This window comes from Erpetoichthys calabaricus, chromosome 2, assembly GCF_900747795.2.
Source record: "Erpetoichthys calabaricus chromosome 2, fErpCal1.3, whole genome shotgun sequence".
NCBI classification, from domain to species: Eukaryota; Metazoa; Chordata; class Cladistia; order Polypteriformes; family Polypteridae; genus Erpetoichthys; species Erpetoichthys calabaricus.
The window spans coordinates 142698829-142724130 of record NC_041395.2 but is presented as its reverse complement, the minus strand read 5'-3'; the positions used below and the strand labels follow the sequence as shown (position 1 = coordinate 142724130).

Here is a 25302-nt window from a genome sequence, read left to right as displayed (position 1 = left end):
GCCCATTACTCTGACTTAAGCCGATGCAACTTCTAGTCATGGTGGCATATCACATTTGCTGACTACAGTTGCTGATCTCATCACCAGGCCATGTCAGTTTAAACTACTCATGTCACACTTACCAACTGAATCCCGAATTTCCAGCGCTATCATGCTTACCCTTTTTTCTGACTGTCAGTATTGAGCTGTCTTATGGAATGATGCTGTATGAAGGATTTACAGCTACAGTGAATTCAACTGCAATCTCTGCTCTTTTTATCTTTCTCGCATTCTGTTATGGTACTACAAGCTTGACAACCTTCTGTTTGTGGGATAGGAAACGCCCTCTTTCCTTATTCCTCATCACTGTATTCTATGCATTGTGCTTCTGGATGAGCATTCATTTGTTGTCTGCTTTCATACACACAGAGTCTGCCCCTGTGACTAAAGCAAACCTTTTTGATTTTTTCTGAGTGAGTAACAGGCTATTTGAATGGAGTTGCCGGGTGTTTTACATTACGTGACCAGTTTCACAGGAGGTCACAGAGATTCGATTCACTAAGATTATGTTAATGAAAGCTACAACTAAAAATCGCTGGAAAAGTCGTGTAATGTGATATAACCTATAGTTCAAGATCAGACCACATTGTTATGAGTAATTAATGTGAAAGTGTGGGTAATTCCAATTCAGGTATTCTGTAATAGTCCTTGCTCTGTTTTTCCAAAAAATTCCTACATTTCTCTCTTGTTACAAATAAAAGGTTTGTTTATCATTTATCATGTATTCTTAGAATTTGTGGTTTTTACAGTCATGTTCCCTGTTCATTTTAAACATCTTAATATATTAGTTGCCATCTGACATTGATGTTAGGAAACAATGGTTATTTAAAACCAAAATGAACATCCGTGCAGAGTTACAGTCATTTTTCAACAGCTTGGCTTACATCACACTTCATCCCCTTAGAAAGTGTGAGAAAGGAAGATTTGATGCATTGTGGCACTTGGCTGATAAATTATACAATATGAAAAAGTCTGCAGTTCAGCTGCATCCAGAGTAAATCTGCCTTAGACCGCAGAGAAAAGCAGCCTTCTCTGCTTTTCTGATTGTTAACAGCACCGCTAGGAATACTACCAGGTAAAGAGGGCAGGCGAGACCAAGGAAGCCAGCCACTCTTGCCTATGTAAAAGTAAGTAAAACAGCCCCTTAGGCCTGTCTGAAACTTATGCTAGATGTTTAATACATGAAAAGACATATAAACCCCCCAGCTGTTTGAGCCACAGGAAACCGTCTCCTTTGGGTTTAGAAAATGTACTGAGAAACAACTCATTTTGTGATTAGTACACCGCATTGTTAATTAACATACAGTTGGAAACAGGATATTTCAAAATTTAAGTTTTCACTTGTAATTAATTGCTGCTGTTTCAATATATTGATCATTGAAATTATATGTGATTTTGATTTCTGTCTTTTTAATACTATTGACAAACTGAGCAACTACTGTGCTCACCACTCTCCCTGTATACCACATAAGATATTTTTTTAACTTGCCTGCCTACATCATTTTTATCTTAGAAATTAAAGGTTGGCAGATATTGTTTTGGTCATACAGTATTAGTAGTTTGTAAAACACATTTAAGTAACATATATATATTGTGACAGACGACCGGCTATGGACTCCGGTCGTCACCCCCAGGCCGCTAGGAGGAGCCCTCCGGACAGCATATTTGCGCCCCGAATTCCAGCAGGGCCTCATGGACTGTGTAGTGTTTTGACACAGCCCTGCTGGATACCTTGGGGGCCGCCAGGAGTCGCTGTAGGGGGGCTAGTAGGCGCTGGCATGCCCTATAACCCGGGAGTGCATCCCAGTCCCGTGACTGGAAGAAGCGACGTGCTCCCGGGATGAAGAAAAGGACTTTGCCCTGACCCGGAAGGAAAACGGACTTGTGGGTTTGGCTTGGAGCCACTTCCGGGTCAGGGGCTATAAAAGGACTATGGGTAAGCCCAGACACTGAGCTGAGCTGGGAGGTAGGGTGGCGACGTGTCTGGGAGAGGAGAGAGTATTGTTTATTGAGAATAGTTTATTGCATATGAGTGTGTGGAGGAGAGTGCTTGGTGCACTACTGTATAATATTAAAATAAAGTATTATTATACTTTCACCTGGTCCGAAGAGTGGTACCTGAGGGTTCGAGAGGTGGACGACACGCTTAACTGCTACACTGGCGTAGTCGGCAGGATTCTCTGGCCGTCTGGAGGCAGAGGATCTGCATTAAATATTAAATTTGTTGTGGCAGAGAACCCTAGAAAGGTCCCTCTAGTAACCGCGGAGGTGAAAACTCCACCCGCGACCAAGAGCGCTGCAGCGGGACGCCAATCTCTTCAGCAGGCAAAAATGGGGAAAAAGTCTGGCAAGAAGAAGGCCAGCACTAATTGGGTGAAGACCGCAACCGATGCTGAGCTGTACTGGACTTACCTAACTGGGTGTGAGGGGGACCGACAGTCGATAAAAGCTGAGCAAGTCCGAAGGGCGCAATTGCAAGTAGGCTGCCAGCAATCGGCTACGTCAACAGCCCTGAAGGAGTCGGGGACACAGCGGGAGAATCCGGAGGTATGTGCCGGGGCAACGCCCGATGGGCAAGGGATAGTTTGTTCCTATTTTGCAGAGGCCTGCCTTCGGAAAACAACCGCTGATTCGGATACCTGCCTCGTACCGTGGCAAGATGGCCGCGATACCCAGAAGGCAAGTCGGGCTGGAAGTCGGATGGAAGTGGCCAACCCATTCGTGGGATCTATCCACGTGACCTCGCGCGACGAGAACCAGGAAGAAGGTCAGTTGGGAGCCGTCGGTGAGGTCAGTAATTCCCCAACGCGTCTGCGCTCCCTGAAGGGGAAGGGGGCGGCGAGCGAAGCAGCGCCATCTTTAAATAAAAAGAAAGAGGGGCGGGAAGTGACTGTAGTGTCTGCCATCAATAGTAAAAAGGCAGACCTCAGTCAGCTTGTTGCAGCCACCCGTCCCTCAGAAGACTCCAAATCCCAGGAGGCCTTGCGCTCATCAGCAGAGCACGTGCCAGGAGTGGACGTGCTCATTGGTTCCCGGTCGGCAGATGACCAAAACAAGGAAGTGGCCTTACTGCCGGCCGAAACAAATAACTTTACAAACTTGCAGGAGCTCGAGAAATGTCTCGCGCCCCTTTACGCTTTCTTCCAGGGACTACAGGAGGTGAAGGAGCGTGTCGAAGAGCTGGGAGCTGCAGCCGAAGCGCCGTTGAAGGGACTGATGACGTACCTTCGGCGGTTAGGCCGTGAAGCCCCGGCCTCGATTAATGCGGCGGTGCAGGTAGGTGCCCTCTGTACCGTATATAATAAGGGGACGCAGTGTGAATCGGCACCGCGTTTAATAAGTTGCGGTTGCCAAAGCGCGGTGTGCCCGACAGTTGAATGTGGCACGATGACGGAGTGATCGGGTAATTGTCCGGTAGAACCGGAGCAGCGGTATCAGACACTGCTCGGGACTAAGGCGGACATTAAAAGCCCGACCTGCGTGATAAAGGGGTTGCCGTTGGTTAATGAAGAGGCGGGGGAAGCACCGATCGTCCCGGGGCAGCTGAATAGTGCTGTTACCCGGAGCGATACGGTACTAATGACGTCGCCTCCGAATTTATATAGGACAACGGGCGTGCAAACAGCAAAGAGGCTCTCTCTCTTCCATAGAGAGCCTCACGTTGTGCACAAGCCCCAGAGAAAGCAGGAGATCCCCACACAGAAATGCGGGTCTCCTAACAGGGAAAAGAAACGGGCCAAGAGCAGCAAAGCGGCTGTTAACCCCTCCTTGGCGGAGGACAGGGTGGAGCTGACAGAATTCCCGAGGTGCTTTAGGTCTCGGGAAGAGAGGCCACCAGGAGGACGTCGGCGGTGCTACAACTGCCGGCAACCGGGCCATGTGTGGAGGAGTTGTCCCCGGAGGACAGGGGAACGGTGGGATTGCAGATACACCGTTCCCCCAAGGTTCGCTGGGGGATCTAGACAGCAGAACCACGGCCCGGATCTCGCGTTCTCCTGGAGGAAGACGTCCCTCGCGGGAATCAACGCTCCGCCCCACTGGTCGTCGCTAAGGGGGAGGGACTGTGACAGACGACCGGCTATGGACTCCGGTCGTCACCCCCAGGCTGCTAGGAGGAGCCCTCCGGACAGCATATTTGCGCCCCGAGTTCCAGCAGGGCCTCATGGACTGTGTAGTGTTTTGACACAGCCCTGCTGGATACCTTGGGGGCCGCCAGGAGTCGCTGTAGGGGGGCTAGTAGGCGCTGGCATGCCCTATAACCCGGGAGTGCATCCCAGTCACGTGACTGGAAGAAGCGATGTGCTCCCGGGATGAAGAAAAGGACTTTGCCCTGACCCGGAAGGAAAACGGACTTGTGGGTTTGGCTTGGAGCCACTTCCGGGTCAGGGGCTATAAAAGGACTATGGGTAAGCCCAGACACTGAGCTGAGCTGGGAGGTAGGGTGGCGACGTGTCTGGGAGAGGAGAGAGTATTGTTTATTGAGAATAGTTTATTGCATATGAGTGTGTAGAGGAGAGTGCTTGGTGCACTACTGTATAATATTAAAATAAAGTATTATTATACTTTCACCTGGTCCGAAGAGTGGTACCTGAGGGTTCGAGAGGTGGACGATACGCTTAACTGCTACAATATATATATATATATATATATATATATATATATATATATATATATATATATATATATATATATATATATATATATATATATATATACACTCTATGTGAATGTTTCTAAAGAAAATGAGACTTCTACTTTATTAATTCCTCCCCATGGCATAATTTGTTTGAAGCTACAGTACAGTGCAGACATGCAAGCAAAACAAAATGATGCAAGCATTATAAAAGAGTTAATAGCACATCTTAGCAAGCACAGCAATGTCACCTTTTATAGTTTTATTGACTATACAGACAGCCTCAGGCAAAAATGTGGACCTACATATATTAGTTGTTTGCTTTGAGGGCACAGAGGACTTATGGAGTTTACAATGGGAAAGATATCATGGGTACCATCCAGGAATAGGAATGACAAATGTCTTCATCCTCAGCTGCTTTTCAGAAATTATCGATCTTCACACCACATATTTTATTGGTTTGAACCTGGTTTGTGTTCTTACCATTAAAAGATATGAAACTGCAAATGATGGAGAAACATCAGATACTTTTGGTAAAAGGAATGTACACATTTTTACCAAAGGATTTGTGAATGTTGAACAAATTAAACTTCCTTTATGTATTGTTGGATATAAGATTTTTTAATAATGGATTCTGTAGCTGGTAAACATTATTTTTAAAAATGTGGAATTTTAAAACATTTATCTCTTCATTTTGATTGTGGATCATGCTCATTTTGGTGAATTCCTCCCTGGAGGATTCCCCTTTTCAATAGCGTCCATTGAGACACGATTGTAAGACAAGTGCAAGGAGTAGAGGGCCGTTGCTATACCTAACATTGTGGCAATTGACATTGACACCTAGCTTGAGTGAGATTTTAGCTACTTTAATACACTCTCCCCATTTAAAGGGTGGCTATTTTGTTTATGATAAATGGTAGGTCATACCTCCACTCAAAGCAGATACAGACTGTTCATTGGATGAACATCAGTCAGTGACACTTTCCACACACTCATGATTCTTATTCTTGCTTGTGCTGTCCAGTTAGTTACTCGATAAAAGCTTTGATCGATCTAATTTTTGCACTGAGATTTACATTTTTAATGGATAACAAACATCTCATTAAAGCTGTATGCTGACAGCTCAAGATTTAACTCAATCTTGAGTACTTGTGTGGTACAACCATTTGCTGGTGGTGGATTCAACATTTCCATGGAAGTCCATGCTTTCTTTGATAAACCTCACTTCTCTGTCTCTCTCTAACTGTGTCACAGAAGAAATTTAAGATATAGAAAGTAAAATTATATTCTTGTCATTCAATTGATGTAACAAGAGAGAGCGCTTTTAGTTCCAAGGACTCATCCTTACCAGTTATTAAGACCTTTATACTGTATAAGAGGATGGCAGGAGTCACATGTTGGTATAGACCTTTTAGCATTCTGTCCCTTGAGCTGTGGTTGTTCAATTAATTTTTGTATAGTACTGTTTGAAGAGTACAAGCTCAGAGTGCTATAACAACTTTACAGGTTAAATACAAATTAGCATAATGCACACACATGAAAATAAAACTCAGTTTAAAGACAAAGTAAAACAAAGCAATTTCACAATGACTAATGTGAAAGAATACTAACAATGTTCTTCCATTAAAAATATATCATTGAGATATGACCATTTGGAAAGCGTGGAGAGAAAAACAACCACTCCAGTCAGCAGCATACCTGGAGAAAGTAAACCGCAAGAGGATCCATAGTTGGTTATAACATAAAGTCAAAAGACAAAGTCTGACACATTCACAGTTCTGGACACCTAGGCCAACTGGCTGCCCTCCTCCTCCTGCACATTCTACAGTACAGTATGTGCCCTTCATATGAACGAGTTCCATTCCAAGAGCCCGTTCGCAAGTCCACTTTGTTCGTAAGTTCAGGAAAGTTAGTCTAGGCACCCAGTGAACAGAATGCAACCCCCAACCCTCAACTCCTATGGAAAACATGTACATGTACAGCTGTATGAAAATAAGAAAATGCTTTTAAAAGTTAATATTTCTATTTTGTTACAGATTTCTTCTGTATTTTAACAATAAACAAATGAAAGGTAATTTTCTTTCCATTGTTTTCTGTCAGCTGATATTGCTTTTTATGTTATTAGGTAGCCTACATATTCAGATTTAACCTACCTCTTCTCAACTCCTATCGAAAAACATATTTGTACCGTATAGTACACCAGAAAATGCTTTTAAAAGTTCGTATTTGTATTTTTGTTACAGATTTTTAGTGCATTTTAACAAAAAATAACTGAAAGTTAATTTTTATTCCCATTGTTTTCCATTGGTACAGTAGACTCGCTTACAACTAACAAACAAGCCCACGTGATTCTCATCAAATCCAGTTCCGGCCACCACACACAGTGAGCAATCAGATGACATCATCACTTCACACTTATTGTCCATCCATCCATCCATTATCCAACCCGCTATATCCTAACTACAGGGTCACGGGGGTCTGCTGGAGCCAATCCCAGCCAACACAGGGCTCAAGGCAGGAAACAAACCCCGGGCAGGGTGCCAGCCCACCGGAGAGCGCACACATGCGCACACACACCCACACACCAAGCACACACTAGGGACAATTTAGGATTGCCAATGCACCTAACCTGCATGTGTTTGGACTGTGAGAGGAAACAGGAGCACCCGGAGGAAACCCACACAGACACAGGGAGAACATGCAAACTCCACGCAGGGAGGACCCGGGAAGCGAACCCGAGTCTCCTAACTGCAAGGTAGCAGTGGTGCTGCCCCCATTTATTGTCCATCACTATTGATGCCCAGTAAGTGTTCACGATGAAGATTCATGGAAGATTTTGAAGCGAGGACAAAAAACAAAAGCATCACAAAAAAAGTACTTCCGGTGCAACTAAAAGCTCAGCCTCACACTGCTGTTTCATTAATCCTTGGAATCTTTAGGATAATAAACAATTGATATACTTGGTGTTATATCCTTTCTCTGAATTATATTGGAAAAATTCCTATAAGAATAAAGATGATCCCATGCACGGTTACCAGGAGCTGTGCCCTGCCATGTTTTATAGGCAAGGCATGATGTCTCAAAATATGTACATAAAACAGATTCAGAATCAGAATCATGTCTCTTGAGATTATACCCATTTTGGTTTTCTCGGGACAATTTGGCTTTCATCTGACAGACATTTTTGGGTAGTTGGGTACTCTGAACTGGCATTATGTTTGTTTGTATGAGACTGGCATAGTATCTGAGGTTGTTTTCTGCTAGGATAGACACTGTCTCCGCACAATGTTAAAACTGGATGAAGTTGATTCAGAACATGGATGAAATGAATGAATGAAATAACAGAGAGATTAAAGTGGTGTTAAGAGGGGTTCATGTCTTTTCTCCTGAGTTATCACTTTTGTTTTATATTGATTATGAGTAACTTGCATGCTTCCTCACCTTTTCCTTTCATTGTTCTCACCTATTTCTATGTAAACATCTTGGAGCAACAATTTTATTAATAACACGATTGTTACCATTTACCCTGTTGTCACTCAATTATTAATTTTTGTTTGGCTTTAAACATTTTTCATATACTTGTTTTATTTTTTTTTCTTATCATTGACAGTTTACTATTTTCAGTTCTGCATTACTTTTAAATTTTTTAATTACTCTTATTTATATGTTTATTTTGTTTTTCCGCGATGCCATTTTGAGATTTTGTGGATAAGATGCAGGTTTTGGTTACTAAGCTCATACTTCCGTAAGCCACAGCACATGTCACCAATGCAACTCTGTTTTTATTGCTAGTATGCCATAAACAACATGAAAATTGGAGATAAGCTAATGAACCTTTATGTGTGTGCTTAGTGACTTACTGTTTTAATTCTTCATCTGCTGCTTTTTTTAGGAACTTTTGAATTTTCTGCCCAGAGCTCTGGTGACTCAGTTTACTGATTTTCTGGTTTAGCCTTTTTGCCCATTTTAATGACTAAGTTTTCATCTCCTTGTTCTACAAACCAGCCACGTTTGCTTATTTGACAGAATTTATCCTACTATTCATTAGTTACTGCATTTAATTTGCAATTTCTTGCAACACATCAAGTTGATTTAACATTTCCAGATATAATAATTAGCAGACCAGTTTTGTAATGGGCATGTTGGTGTAGTTTGACTTTTGTGATGGGAGTAGGCAACAAATATTAGCTTGTTTAATTTAAGTGAAGGCATAAGTACAAACATATTTATACACTCACTGGCCACTTTATTAGGTACACCTTTTCAACTGCTTTTTAACACAAATATCTAATCAGCCAATCACATGGCAGCAACTCAATGCATTTCCACATGTAGATATTGTGAAGATGACCTGCTGAAGTTCAAATTGAGCATCAGAATGGGGAAGAATGATGGTTTAAATCACTTTGAATGTGGTATTGTTGTTGGTGCCACACAGGTTGGTCTGAGTATTACAGAAACTGCTGATCAACTAGGATTTTCACACACAACTATCTCTAGTGTTTACAGAGAGACAGCACGTTGAACCTTAAAGCAGATGATCTATAGCAGCAGAAGACCACATTGGGTACCACTCCTGTCAGCTAAGAACGGGCAACTAAAGCTACATTTTGCACAGGCTCACCAAAATTGGACAACAGAAGATTGGAAACATGTTGCCTGGATTGATGAGTCTCGATTTCTGCAGCGATATTCGGATGGTAGGGTCAGAATTTGGCATCAGCAACATGAAAGCATGGATCCATCCTGTCTTATATCAGCAGTTCAGGCTGCCAGGTGTAATGGTGTGGAGGATATTTTCTTGGCATACTTTGGGCCCCTTAGTACCAATTGAGCATCATTGAAATGTCACAGCCTACCTGAGTATTGTTGCTGACCATGTCCATCCCATTATGACTGTGTTATACTAATCTTCTGAAGGCTACTTCTAACAGGATAAAGTGCCAGAAATGCCAGAAAGCACACATCATCTCAAACTGGTTTCTTGAACATGACAATGAGTTCATTCTACTCAAATGGCCTCCATAGTTATCAGATCACAATCCACTTTTATTCCACCTTTGGGATGTTGTGGAATGGGGAATTTGCATTATGGATGTGCAGCTGACAAATCTGCAGCAACTGCATGATGCTATCATGTCAATATGCACCAAAATCACTGATGAATGTTTCCAGCACCTTGTTGAATCTATGCCATGAAGAATTACAGCAGTTCTGAAGGCACAAGGGGGTCCAACTAGCAAGGTGTGCCTAATAAAGTGGTTAGTGAGTGTATACAGATGTGCAAATATTTCTGTTTCATACAAATAAAAAAATGTTGTATGAATGCTTCAAAAGTACCAGCAGGTTTGCTCAATTTATAGTGAAATACAACTACACATACAACGCATAGGTTGAATAGCTGCCTTGTCTCTTGTCTCTCTTGTGTTCTTATGCTAATAATGTCCATTGTGTGCAGACTGTCTTTACAGCCTGTGATTTTTAAGTGTAGATTGAGCTTCATCTTCTTGTCTTCTGATTTCACAGATTTTAAGCATACTCATCTCATATTTTTGGTACTTGGATTTTTTGTTTACTTGCTCACATTCCAGTATCATTTCATCTTATTTTGTTGCAGTAGCAAATTGCATGCCATTTCTGGAGATGTTAGAATGCATTTCTTTTTCTGACCTTTAAAATAATTATAGAACGAAGACAATTTGTAAGGACTGATGAGGTGAGTGGTGCTTTTTGTAAGTATCCTAGCTTAGTTCGAATTAGAAAGACTGGCTACTTACATTTCTGCACATCAAATAAGCTGTTCTTGTTTAGCCTCCTATGGATTAAGGCGAAGATTACCTGAAGGTAGCAGAGCCCACAGAAATGGCAAACCTAGCATTCAAATGAAATAGCTTTTCCTTCTCACTTGATCACACAGCACACTGCATTAATTAATGTACTAAATGCATAGCCATTTCCATTTAAATATCATATTAGACTAAGGTGTCCTCTTAGCTTCTTCTCTAAGCGCTATTTAAACAATTCACTGAACTGTAATCTATTTACTGTGTCTGGGGAATTTGGGTTGAGTGTTTTGAAATCATAAAATTCTGCTGGTCCGCTAATGACATTGCATTTTCATCAAAAAGCTCACGCGAATCCAACTGTTATTAATTATGGCTCTTTGAGACTAGGCTTGCAGATATGAATTCAACTGATGTTGTCTTTTTCTACAAATATTGCTCTTTTTCAGTTTTAATAGATCAGATTGCTCTCATGTGTGTTTACAATTTAGCTAACAGATATAATTTTATTTTTCGTGTTTTGTTTAGATTTCTTTGACGTCATCTATCCACTGTGATATGTGGATAACTAGTCTAGCCTTACCATTTTCCTTGATATTTATATTTACAGACAAGTAGCTTTAGGTTGATATAGAAGGAAAACTTTAATGGAAATAGATATCTTGACACTAGCTATATATTAAGTTCACTAGAAATCTTTAAGCATTCAAGTGGGACTATGTGACAGATAAAAATAAATTGTAGAAATGTTATCACCTAGATGCCCTCATACACTGACAGAACTACGCATGAATTAATATCTGCACTGATGGATCATTGGCATGGAGGTTAGCACATGACATAGAGTCTGAACCTTTGCCTAGTCAATGTCTTTATGAAGGCTTTATAATACCCATGTTTGCATGCAATTTTTCTCTAGATATTCCACTTCTCACAGATCTAAAGATGAACGATAGTTTAATTGTTAAATCTAAATTAGCAAGTGAAACCTTTTCTTTTCTCAAATTTAAACTTGTGAGATGATATGACATGAGTCAATGAGGAACCACTTACACTTACCTCTACATCATCTGTCATGGTGTTGCAGCCCCAAAAGAATTTTCACAATCACTCCATCCAATAAACTTTGTCATCATTTCAATAGCAACACACAAACAATTGTCATTTCACAGTCTACAATGATAACAGACCAGGATTACATCCATATTTGTTTAAATATGGTAATAAAAAGTTACTCTTTACTTACCTGATACCCAGTCAATTGCAATGATGTTTTCATCCTGACTTCTTATAGTTGCTAACCAAACAATAATAGGCAATTCCTAAGAAAATATATAGCCTATCCCACTGATAATGCAGACAATCTCTATATATAATCTTCATTTGGATCTTGATCTTTGTTTGTCCGTGAATGAATTAAAAGAAGCACTAGATGGCAGTAGAGAGAAAGCTAAAACATAGGCATTGCATTAAGAATCTCCTCCAGGCTTATACTACTGAAGACTGTAGTACTCCAGTCACACCTCAAAACACAGACATTCAAACTAAACAAATTGTTGTGCTTTAAATTAACTAATCTTTATATATAATCTTCATTTGGATCTTGATATTTGTTTGTCCACGAATTCATGTTCCCCTGACACTGCCTTGGTTGTAACTTTTCTTTACAAACACTGTCGATACCACTCTTTGTGTTTAGATCTGGCGTCGACACCGTGCTTTGTGTTTAGATCTGGCGTCGACACCTGCTTCATTGTCGAGACTGTGGTTTTTTGTGTTTCTATCGACCGTCGTTGGCAGCACTTCGTCCAAATCGAATGTTCACCCGCTTCTTGGAGTCGGCAGTCAGAGTATATAAGTCGGACACACTTCTGTGATTTTCCATCAGTCGGCGTTTGGAGTTCAAGAAAGAAGCATTGGTTCTTCCTTACTCTTTGGATTGCCACAAAGCAACCTGCGAGATTGGAGAAAGGTTGAGAAGAGATCGTGCGAGGAAACGACAGCGTCGTGAAAACGAGACGGACTGTGAACAGAGAGAAGCAGAAATGCTCCTCCACCACCACATAATTACTATTTGGACAGTGATTCCGAGTAGGCCGTTCCTATCGAATCAATGTCCAAGGGTTTTGTTTTGCAATTTTGTTTCCCTTATAAAAAATCATAATGCTGTGCGACAAAGGGCCCAGTTCAGGACTGGCAGCCGCGTTTAAACAGGGAGCCCTTTATAGACAACTTTAACATGCGCAACGTAGTTGTGCGCACATGGCTAGTAATAATTATTTTAGAAACAAAAATGTTTGTGACAAGAAATCGAACCCTTAACTTTTAAATTAAAAGGCCAGATATGCTAACCACTACACCACAACTTGGTGCTAAGTTTTGGGATAGATCACACTTTTCTAATTTTTGTCAGTCTCAGACTGGCCTCCACCTCCACCCCAAAATGACTGAAAGTAAGTTTAAGAACTCACTCCAGATATAAGGTTAAGTACACAATTAGCTGCCACCACAATCTCTTGTTCTTTTTTTTCAATAAAAGTACAGTATGATGTACTGTAACAACCGAGACAGAGAATCACACCAGTTCTAAATTGCAGTTTAGTGGATGGCATACAAGCCTATCAACCAGCAAGCCTGAGTTCAGTTCTCAAATTACTCCTGAATAACTCTGTATGTTTATTTTGATATAACTTATTTTGACATAGATTTGCCAAACAAAAACTTATCCATGAGGTTTTTAACATGATTTTTAAAAGTTTTTGCTAAGTAGACCCAAGACTTTGTCCCCACTTTGCTACAAGGTCCACACAAGAGTCTGCATATAAGTAGGTTTTTCCAAGAATGCACACATACACTGTCATTCAAACCAGATAAATTTTAAAGTCCCCAATCACCTTAATAATTTATGTCTTTGGGATGTGGGAGGAAAACCAAGAAAGCCTTGGAAAAGTCCATTCAGGCAAAATGAGAACATGCAAACTTGGGTGTATGACAGTTACGGGTCAGGCTCCATGCTCCCTCTTCTCATTTGGGAGCCTCTTAAACCAGACACCATCGATATTCATGACCAGGATGAGCTGTACAAATGAGGACAGCACATGAAGCAAGGGGAAGGTGCAAAAGTGTTCAGTGCTTTAAAAAAGCAAACAAAAACAAGTGTCTCAAAAAGAAAGTGTAGTGCTTTAAAATTTATAATAACCCATTAAAACAGGTGAAAAGGTGGAGGTTAAAATCACAAAAAAATAAATCCATTAAAAACGAGGTTAAAAGCTACTGACATGAACAGTCCTTTTTAAAAACCCAGTGCCTTCGTCTTTTAACACTGGCGGCTCCCATGCTTATCCCATGTGGGCCTTGCAGCAGAGGAGTTGCCCTAACAGTAGACGCAGCTGACTTTCCTTCAGGTCAGGTTGCCTGCTGTTCCATGGCAATGGACAGGTTCCTTTGCTGGACCAAGACTTGGGTTCCCAATGGCCAGGCCGTACATGCTGGACCTCTCCTCCGAAGCCTCATTGACTCCCATTGCCTTCCCGGTCTTTTACGGTGAGTCGCTTCTTACACACTCCCTGAGTTGCTCAGCCAGAGTGATGACTTATTGAGCCCCCGGGCATCAACCTCTCACACCGCTCAATGGGGCTGTCCTTCCCAGCTTCATGTCTTTATCATCCTCGAGCCTGCTCTCCTCAGCTCGCTCATTTCCGCACTGGCCTGCTGCTCTCTTTATCCTCCATTCGTTTTCCTTTCTTTTTCGATTGTTGATTTTTTCTTTTTTCCCCTTTTAAGATGAGGACGTGGCACAGCTGCGACGATTAGCAGCTCCTGGCACCAATTAGAGTCACAGGTGATCCTACACCTGTGCACTTAGTGTAGAATTGCCCACTCCCGCATCATGCCCGGGAACCGCTGTCACCATGGTACCACTCCCCCTCCTACCAAGATGTGAGTGCGGCGATTATTTATTTAAAAAGATGCCGATCAGCTGCGGACCTCACTTTACCATGGTTGCCCTGATTAAATACATGCATATTTGAATTCTCCAATCCAAAGTGTGTTCACAGGTGCGATGGGATAGGCTGCCGACTTGTACACCTACACCCACCCACCTACACATACAGTAGGGGCCAGTTTAGAGTTAGTAATTGACTTGACCTGCACATCTTTGAAGATGTGAGAGGAAAACTGGAATACCCAGAAGAACATAGAGCTTCACACAGACAACTACATGGATTCCAAACACAGTATCCATGCTGCCCTGCCTGATTGCAATTACATACAAACATGTTTATGTATAACAAAACAGTTAATTTCTTATGAGCACGCAGAGGAGCACAAAGAGAACTTATATACCTTAGCACTATATCTGAATTGGAGTTTTGATCTCATATACAAGGTACTACAATAATTCAGTATTATAGAAAACTTATGAAACTAACAGAAAAGAAAATACCTATTAGAATTTTTTCTATTTTATCTTTTGTTCTCACCACCAAACTTAGTTTCTCTGGTAGTTAATCTTTATTTGTAGCATGGCTTTAACCTGTGAAGCTTCTTCAGAACACTTGTCTTGTTCTCTCCTTCTATCTCACTCGCTTTTATTGAAGATTTCCTTCTTATTCTACTTTATCTACACTCTTGAGAGGTTTGAAAGCGTCTCAATAATGCATAACCATCTATATTTGTGTGCTTCACTGCAGACAGAGTAAATCCCATTGCTTAAAAAAATCTCGTAAATCCTCAGCTTGTCTAAAACAAATCACTTATAGGTGTGTATACTCTGTATTTAAAAGATTTCAAATAATCAATGTCTACTACATTTTTCACTAGGTGTTCTTTTTATATTCCTTTTCTGCTGAACACACTGTCTTTAAATATCCACGTGTCTCCCCCATTTTCATCAAGTCAGTAAGCAAGCTGTATGTGCAGGTTCTTAACAAAAATTTCCAGAACTCTATATTTAAACTGATTTTTCAAAAATATGCACATTGCAACATTTACACATTAGTATTTTGCTACGAAATACATATTTTATCTGAGTTCACAAGATTATAATTTTAACACTGTCTGCATGAATTAGTGATACTTCCTTGTTACAACAGCTGATGCAGCATCACCCATAATAATCTCTGGTGTTTGCCTTCATTTCAAAATTCCATTAGAATCAGTTTTTCCAATTGAAATAAATATTCATTAAAATGCTTTCAAGGAATCACACTCTAGTTTTGGGTATAGCTAAGTTTTGCTAAGAATATATCTGTAAGTCTAAATAAGGGAAACAGCTGTTCCACTTGGACAAAAATTCTTTACTAGTGTGTTTCTCTGTGTATTAAATGCTACTGTTTTCTAATTTAACTGCCTGGCATGGTGCTATGACAGATAGTGTAAACTAACCTTCTGGTGAATGCTCAGCTTAATGATCAGTGCTTTCCAAACCTTTTCTATGGAATCCCTCAACATGATCATATCTATTGACAATATACACTCTTACCAACCACTTTATTAGGTACATCTGTCCAACTGCTTATGAATGCAAATATCTAATCGGTCAATCATATTAGGTTTAGGTTAGGTTAGGACAACCAAGCATATTAGGTTTTTGTATTTATATACCTGTACCTAGCTACATTTTAGAAGGTGATTACAGAAAAAAGACATGTTTATATTTGCAAGCAAATCAAATAATGAATGATTTTCCTACAGTTAGTGACTCAACGTGACTGTTGACTTATACAAATTTCTTTAATGTTAAGTCAAATTTGAGACAAGTTAACTTATATTTCTATATCAAGCATTTTGTAAACATTATTCATTTTAATGATTTTATGCAGTACCATACTTCAGAGTTTTCTTTACTACTACAATGGCTTCAAAGCCTCAATTTTAAAGAATATCATAAATGTCAGCAATGCTCATTCAGGTATTTCTACCAACACACACTTAACATGCAGTGTGCATCTTAGGTGGCTGCTGGCAGGAAACACAATGCCTAAAACAAAGGATTAGTGAAAAAAGAAGAATTGTTTCTGTAAAGAAGAATTGGAAAATACACAACCATGCCACATTCAAAGTCAATTAAATCACCTTTCTTCCCTATTCTGATGCTTGGTTTGAACTTCAGCAGGTCATCTTGGCAAAGTCTTCATGACTAAATGGATTGAGTTGCTGCTATGTGATTGGCCGATTAGATTAACAAGCACTTGGACAGGTGTACCTAATAAAGTGTATATTGTCAATAGATATGATCATGCAGTGCTTTATTACCACAGTGTTTTTTGAATAAGGCCAAGTGTAGACTAGGTTTGACATATTTATGTAAACCAGACTGCTTTAAGTTGCTGTTGAGCTCTTAAATGATTGGCTTACCATTTGTATTTGCTTTGGTTCACTTGAAGCAAACTACAATCAGTTTGGGGATTTGTCACCTTTTGGTATACTGTATAAGCTAATTTCATCCATTCATCCATTACTGAACCTGCTTATCCATTTCTTTGTTATAGAGAGCAGTTGCCTTGCTTATTGGTATTAAGGACAATGTTTGAACCAACCTTGAAAGAATGCCAGTCCATTGCAGGGCACATTCAAATTCTCCAACATTGGGCTAATTTAGACTTTTCAGTTAACCTAGAGTGCACATCCAAGATGTGGGGATAAAACCCACACAAACACAGGGAGAACATGCCATCTCTTTACATGTTGGGTTTGGAGCCTAAGGCTCTGGAGACTTGAAGCAACATTAGTTTATTCTTACGTATTTATTTTTCTTTTAAGTAATATATAGAGTTTAAAGTAAAAAAAAATGGTTTGTTTAGGAAATTTAGGACTATATTTCATTAAACAAACATTTCGTAGCAAAAATATAGTATTTAAAAAATCCCCTCCTGCACAGTTTAGACTTATCAGTTAACTGAAAATTCACATCTTTTGGATGAAGGAGGAAGAATCTCATAAACATCGACAGAACACACATAAACTTCATAAAAACGATACCATTTCCACATTCAAACCAGCCTTTCTGTAGCTAAAAGTAGCAATGCTATTTCTATATTTCAGTTAATTATTTCATATCATTTTCTGTGTTGTAGAAATACGTGGAAGAATCAAATAGTAAAGGAAATGTACCTGTTAATACCAGTAACTGTGAGCAGATGAACATTACAGTTATGTCTCTTCCCCACATAGTCTCCCTGCAAGTTTATGTGCTTCATGTATCATTCCATTAACGTCTTTATTCTTTGGGAGAAGAAGCTGTTCAGCTGCTCCCAAATCCATCAGATCAGACATTAGATGTGAACCTGTGACTGCTTAGAGCCAAATCTTCATTTTCTTGGCTATTATTTGAATTTCTTCTTTAATGCAGAAGACGGGTGTTTCCACTGCACGCTTTGCCTCATTATGGCTCTTACTTTACGGCTCACCCATGTCTCATCTCCAGTGACAGTTCACTTCATAACATTTTAAGAACTGGGTCTCAAACTCCAGACGCTATTGGTTGCTCAGATCAGTAAGATGTTTGGGTACCCATCTTGCAGAACCTTTATGGTACCCCAAGTCATTATATACTAAGGCACATGCAGATTGATACTGATATCCAAATTTGCTGCAACATTAGATAATGTAATCCATTGATCATCTCTGATGAAGGCAATCGCCATGTCGATGTGGGCTTGTCAGCACAATGTTGATGGTCAACCAAATCAATCTTCATTGGTTATGTTTGTTCTTCCCACTTGAAACCTTTCTACCCATTCATAAACTTTTTACTGAGTTGTTCTATTTTCACTTCCATAAATCAACATCTGTTAATTTCAGCAGATTTCACTCTCTCTGCCTAAAGAGCTCTCACTACGATGTGTTATTCAACAATGGTGCAATCACACAGTAGCACATCCATGTTCATTAGACGTTGGCTTCAACTAGACTAATGGCAGAGCACTGCGCTGTGCATGTTTGAACTACCTATAAGTTATCACGAAGGTGTTATAATGTGTCAGGTTCTAGCCATTTAGGTTACTACATAGTTTTCAAATTTCCTTTACTTTTTTGATTAACCCTCATATATAAAAAAAAATCTGAACAAAAAATGACACCAAGGTTACTGCTTCTTTACTTTGTTTGTTGGGGAAGGTAAAAAACCTGCAATCTTTAGATGTGAAAAAGTGGATTTATTCTATTTAGACATAGTTGATTGAATAGGTTGGATAAATCAGTCAGCCTGATTTAGACTAGCCCTGACCAATATGAACCCGAGTAACCTATGACTTTGTCATCAACGTAAAGTTGCTTACACACAGGTTTTAAAGGCATGTAATGCCACTATGCAAAGAAAACTGATAGTGAGAAAATTCTTTATACCTCTCAAACTTCAAAGATTTATGGAGCAAAGATTTTCAAATGCAGAAGATCTGTCATAGTAGTCAGTCTTCCAAAGTTCAAATGTCTTGTTACAATCTCCTTAAAAGAAAGATATAAAAGTCCCCATGAATCCAGAAGAATCCTTAGAACAACAGGTGGGGATCTACAGACATCTCACCCCTCTGCTAAGGTCAATGTTTATTGTACTATCATCAGAAAAAAACCCAGAAAAATATCCCACCATAAAACAGTGCTCATTAATAAGAACATAAAACTCACCTCAGGTTTGCCCAGATGCACATAGATAATCATCAGCTATTACTGGGACATGGTTCTGTGGACAATCGAGTCACAAGGTACAATTTTCAGACACTGTTACCGGATTATATGAAAACATGACACTGCTTTCCACGTTATGAAAATTTATGAAAGCAGTATGAATTTTAAGGTCACCTACTGTATACCCACTGCTTTCTCACATTTACTCCTAAAAAAGAGAGACAGAGAGGTGGACGGTAGGCCTGGCAGTAGACAACACTCTTGGCAAATCCTTTCTGCCCACACTGGCCAACCATTATGGGTCTCCCATGCCATTCTAATGCCCCTGTTGCCTATATGAAACTCATTATATTAATAAATTAGGTATCATTAGGTATTGTTTTCCAAGGAATGCTATAATTCTAATATTAAGTTCAAAACATTTTCTTGAGTGTTTGGAATTTATGTGTATTGCTTACTTCATTCAGTTGTGTAACCTTTTTCATATTTTCTTTCACATCTAGACAAAAATAAGAAGAAAGCCATTGAAGAACCTAAAAGAGAGGCCCAAAGCTAAATACTGCAGACCATAAACAATATAATTGAAATTCTCTTGCCACTTAAAGCCAAGTTAAATTTATATTGTTAGGTCAATCATTTTCAGAATTATAAAAAAAATAGCCTTACCGAAACCTTTTAAACATTTCAGAACTCCTTTAACTTTTAAACCAAATTCAATAATCCTTTAAGGGAGGAAATCAATTGCTAGTCTTAAGGGGTTGTCTTTCTTTTTTTTTATCACAGAAGCCAAGCTTTATCCCAGAAGCCCTTTTTCCTGTCACTTCATCAGTAATAGAGACCTTGGATTCCTCCTTCATCTTTCATGAGACTCTTGCTAAGGTGAGAGAATAATTTCTTGTTACTTGCTGGTTGAATCTTACTTTTGGATTAGCTTGTTGTATGAAGCGGGTCAGACATCTGTGGGTTGATTGATCTTCATGTTAATTTTGGAGAACTGCTTAGCTCTGTCCTTGAGATAAGATTTGCTCAACATGGAGCTATGTCAAGTGATATTTTAAGAACCTAACAGTTAAAGCTTAATTCTGCATGCTGACTTTTTTTCTCAGATCTCTGTCTGTTATACCTAAACTTTTGACAGAAGTAAAATGTTCTCAAATGAATGTATTTCATGCCTAGTTGCATTTATAGAATGTGTATGTATATGTATGATTTTAAGAAATGATAAATGTCATTTTGTTACTAGGTTTGTCGTTTCGTGTAAGATACTGTGAAATTACACACCCGAATATGCAGTCAAAGATATTTACAAGTTTAAATATTTGATATGCTTTAACAAGTAAGGTGTTTGTTATCAGGTATAGAACACATGACACAGGATGCCTCTTACATGGCCTATATTTTAAGAAAGGAAGGGTTATACCATATATAATTATATAAAGGATTCCCTAAAAGCAATTACTGTGTGGGCACTGAGAATTGTGCCAAACCCTAAAAATATTCATACTGCTTAGTATAAAGGGCATACAGAAACAAAAAGTACTTCTCTCTTTAGTTAGAAACTGGGGGTTTGAAGCAGCCAGGACATTCCCAGGAGTTTTCAAGGGCATTCTGGACACCAGACTTAATTCCTGGAAGTGTCCCAGAACTAATCCTTGGTTGGGGTTTAAGGGCTACTTCTTACAAATGGCCCCTTAAGCTTGGAGTAGGGCAATAGTCTAGAAATAGTATAGCCAAACTGGGGACAGAGAAAGATAGATAGATTTGTAACTGAGCCAGAAAGTGTTGTGTGCTTGACACACAGCATTTGTGAATTATGGGCAAGTGGGTGAGCCTCTGCATCTGATATGCAGGGATGTATGGTGAAGCCAAATTAATCATCTTGGGTCTTCCTTTTAACCTTAATTTTTGTATAATAATTTTAGATGAATATTCAAACTTTGACTTTGACTCTTTATTCTATATTAGAATGGCACGCAGAGGTGCCACTGTCACAGTACACCTTTAATGTTATGAAATGTGGGATCATTTGGATTGTCATATTTGTTGTTTTTGCTGACCCATTTGCAAATATAGTTTATTTTTTACTGTTCAATAACTTGGCTATATTTACTAGCTGTGTTACTCAGGAAATTTCGTAAGACAATGGGCATCAGTTATAGTGCTGTTGGTTAATCAGGTGTATCAGAAGTACTATGTACTGTAATGTAGTGCTTTTCTGTGGCTAATATTAACAGCAGTCAGTGCGCTGTAGTGGTTAAGACTTTGGATTTCAATTGCAAAAATAAACTAAATGTAACAAATGGTATCAAGAATGTTATAAATTGTCTTAGATAAAGGCATCAGTCAAGTAATAATAAAATTATTAGGTCACTGGAGCTGCTTACTCTTGAACATGCTATACACAATTGTCCATGAGTAAAACTTTCCCTACGTTAGATCAATTCCAGCATGTTTTGGGTTTCTTAGTGACATGGCTTTTGTTAATGGTCATTGCAAAACACAATTTTACAGGAAAGTGTATTTTTTGTAACTGAAATGGGTAATCAGTAGGAATAATGTGAAATTTGAGTGTATATTATTACCATTATTAGATGTTTATGATCTTCATTTGTTTATTGCTGTACACTCAAGTATAGTATTTCTTTTTGTGTTTTTCATCAGTTGTAGTAGTGCTCCTTTAAAGGCAGCAGATGACAATGTCTATTGTCTTGTTAGGGCTTCTGAGTTGCACAAAAAGATAGCCAGTAGAGAACTGATCAACTTTTATTCTGGCACAGTATTGGAGCTTTATTCAAACACACAGCAAACTTGACAAATTCTTAGTTGTTTTACTCCAGCAGTGGTTCCTTCAGAGCAAAAATGTCCTTTGTGGAAGCATTCTGTTAAAGGGATGCAGGAATGGAGCCATGGACAGTCTGCATAGGAAAGGGAACAAAATACTTTGTAAGAGAGCTGGCTTTAAAGCCTCGTAACACTGTGTGATCCTACACAGTAAACTTTTTAAGTTGTTTAAAATGAGCTTCTTTTGTATCTGCCTGCTGTTTGAAAGTGTGTTCTCTCTGTGTCTGAACCACAGCTCCGCAACTGGGGGCTGGAGGTCAACAGAGTGGAACGTATAACCAAGATGAGAGCCAGTATGTATTTAAGAGTGCCAGTAATCAACAACAAAAATGGTACTTGCTAATCATTGAGCTTTGCTTCTTCCTTAAGCTTCGCTGATCTTTCTCTTTCCATTTTACAACGTGATCAAGTCACTTTTTTCCAATCCAGGACACCACCTTGTCATCTGTCAGTCCTATTGGTATTGGTTCTGTTTGTGTGTCCCATCATATCACTTCTGCAGCATTCTTGTTTGCATAAAGCCCACTCTCAGCACAGCCAAAAGCATTTAAGTTAGCATAATATTAATAAATATCAACAAATTAAAAAGTCATTGACAAATAAAAATACCTGTGTGGGCTAATTTTCCTTTTTCTATAATATCAACAAAGTTCAGTCATGTCCATCATGGCATTCCAGTGATTTTGGGGTTAGTAGTTTTTATGTTGTAGAAAAACAATACAATTGTAAATATTTATTCTAGATATTCAAAATATTAATTACAATAACAATTTTAACTATAAATTTTAAATATTGACATATGGAAATGTCTGCAGTGGGTTGGCACCCTGCCCGGGATTGGTTACTGCCTTGTGCCCTGTGTTGGCTGGGATTGGCTCCAGCAGACCCCCGTGACCCTGTGTTCAGATTCAGCAGGTTGGAAAATGGATGGATGGATATGGAAATGTTCTTGCTTAGTGTATACCTGCTGACCTGTGATGTACCATCCTGCGAAATTTTGACTTTTTTTAACTAAACAGCAAATAATTTATGAGTAAGTGAGTGAGTGAGTCAACTTTGCACTTTGTTGCCCACCCTACACTTAAGGGGGTTTGTGTGTCAAAATTTGTCATGGTGGCAAAGTTCTATCTCCATCTCGTATGCTATGTATATCTTCTAACTGATATGCAGCATATCCACTGAAGTATTTTGTTACTTGGGTATTTTTCTTCATTCTAGTTCCCCTCTCTTTCTTTTTTTCTTCATAACTCACTTATTTGCTCACTATCTCTCATGGGTGAATTTTCTGAGTTACTTTCCAGGTCATTCTTAAAGTTGGTTGGAGATCCTTTTATACATGTGATGTGGATAATCCCCTGGTAACAGACATGGCACTAAGATTTATACTCCTTTAAGTGCCCCACTACTTTGTTTCTCCATAATAAAGTTCTGCTAAAATGTCTATGACAATATATGAGTATATTTATAAAATAGGGAGAGAAACTTGTGAGGCCTAATGCCATGTATGAAGGAAACTAGTAAAACATGAAATATCTTTTTCTATTTTGTGCTTGCATTTGTGTGAATGTGAAAGATGGCAAGGCTGAGTAACAAGAACTAGGAAATGAAAATCATGTTCATGTAACCGCAAAGATAATCAGATAATTTCCTAATGGCTCACTGGGCCTCCATAGTCAGGTGTCAATTATTCTAATTTATTATCAAGGAAGGAACTGTGCCCTAATCAGATTTAACTGGTTCTTTTTTTTAGGCCAATTAAACTGAAAGCTGCAGGGACCACAAAAATGTCAATAGGCAGGCACAAAAATAATCGGATCATTGCTTTCGAGTTGGATTATCAGCATGTTTTGGTGCAGACAAATAATACCAGCCATGTTCACTTCTCTTTGTGTGGATATTCTTAAATTGTGTCCTCAGGAACACCCCTTGATGGCTGATTACCTTTGTAAAAAGTTTGCTAACCTAAAGCTGTTTTGAGCGTACTCAAATATAGACTGAGAAAACACTGAATAGAAGTGCTGTGAAGTGAATAAATAAAAGTGATACCAGCTTTAAAATAAGACCTGGATGTGTTAAAGATGTTAAAAAGTGGATTAAAATCAAATGTTTTAAGGCATTTTATCACACAGCAATTCACTAGTGATGTGACCTATTTGTATCTTTGAAGGTATCATTTGTTTGTCACTGTTTTAGAAATCCCCAATGTCTGCGTGGGCCCCGTGTCTGCGTGGGTTTCCTCCGGGTACTCTGGTTTCCTCCCACAGTCCAAAGACATGCAGGTTAGGTGCATTGGCGATTCTAAATTGTCCCTAGTGTGTGCTTGGTGGGTGTGTGTGCGTGTGTGTGTGTGTGCGTGCCCTGCAGTGGGCTGGCACCCTGCCCAGGGTTTGTTTCCTGCCTTGCGCCCTGTGTTGGCTGGGATTGGCTCCAGCAGACCCCCGTGACCCTGTAGTTAGGATATAGCGGGTTGGATAATGGATGTATGGATGTTTTAGATATACAAGTAAGATCAGGAATAACTGACTATTCTGTGCCAGTGGTCTGATATTTCATTCTCCTTTATAAAGTGCCTTGAGATAGTAATCAGTGTTACAGATGCCATATAAAACAAGGCTTACTTAAACTGATATACAGCCATATGAAAAAGTTTGGGAACCCCTCTTAATTCTTTGGATTTTTGTTTATCATTGGCTGAGCTTTCAAAGTAGCAACTTCCTTTTAATATATGACATGCCTTACGGAAACAGTAGTATTTCAGCAGTGACATTAAGTTTTTTGGATTAACAGAAAATATGCAATATGCATCATAATAAAATTAGACAGGTGCAAAGGTGTTTGGGCACCCCAACAGAGATATGTGGTGTTATGGGTCCACAGCTCTCCCAGCAAAGGCCAGTTTTTGTTTAAATAAATAATCACCGCGCTCACGGCTTAGCGAGGGGCCGTGGTGACTCTAGCGGGTCTCAGGGCGATCTGTGGTGTGGGCGTTTCTCACCTAAGTGCACAGGTGAGAGACTGCCCACATCCGTGATTGTTCCTGGGGCTAATGTGCTGCAGCTGCTATGTCCTCTCGGCATAAATAGAAGCGTGAGCCGGCTAGGAAGGTGGAACAAGAAAAGTAAACGGAGGTTGCAGCAGGAAGTGAGCGAGTGAGAGACAGCGGGTGCAAGAAAGCGAGCGAGAGCAGGCTCGCAGCAGCTGAGCAGACAGCCTGGGTGTTAGGCCGACACCCAGGGCATAGTAGTTGTTGTCGCTCCCGCAGAGTTTGTTTTTATGAAGGACAGGAGTGACCGGAGGCGGATGACTCTCTGCTTAAGGCCGCGGGAGGCAGCGGGAGTCGGGACTTGGGACATGGTGTCCCCAGCATGGTAGCCTTGG

The 25302-nt window shown here is 39.8% G+C and overlaps 1 protein-coding gene across 2 annotated transcripts in view; it reads left to right on the top strand.

Moving 5' to 3' along the window:
* LOC114646412 (inactive N-acetylated-alpha-linked acidic dipeptidase-like protein 2) overlaps positions 1 to 25302 on the top strand; it is a 1943185-nt gene that overhangs the window by 1598337 nt on the left and 319546 nt on the right. For both annotated transcript variants that reach the window (XM_051923949.1, XM_051923950.1), the window contains one exon: positions 19867 to 19962. In XM_051923949.1, coding sequence (XP_051779909.1) covers positions 19867 to 19962 — 96 coding nt within the window. The remainder of the gene's footprint in view (positions 1 to 19866; positions 19963 to 25302) is intronic.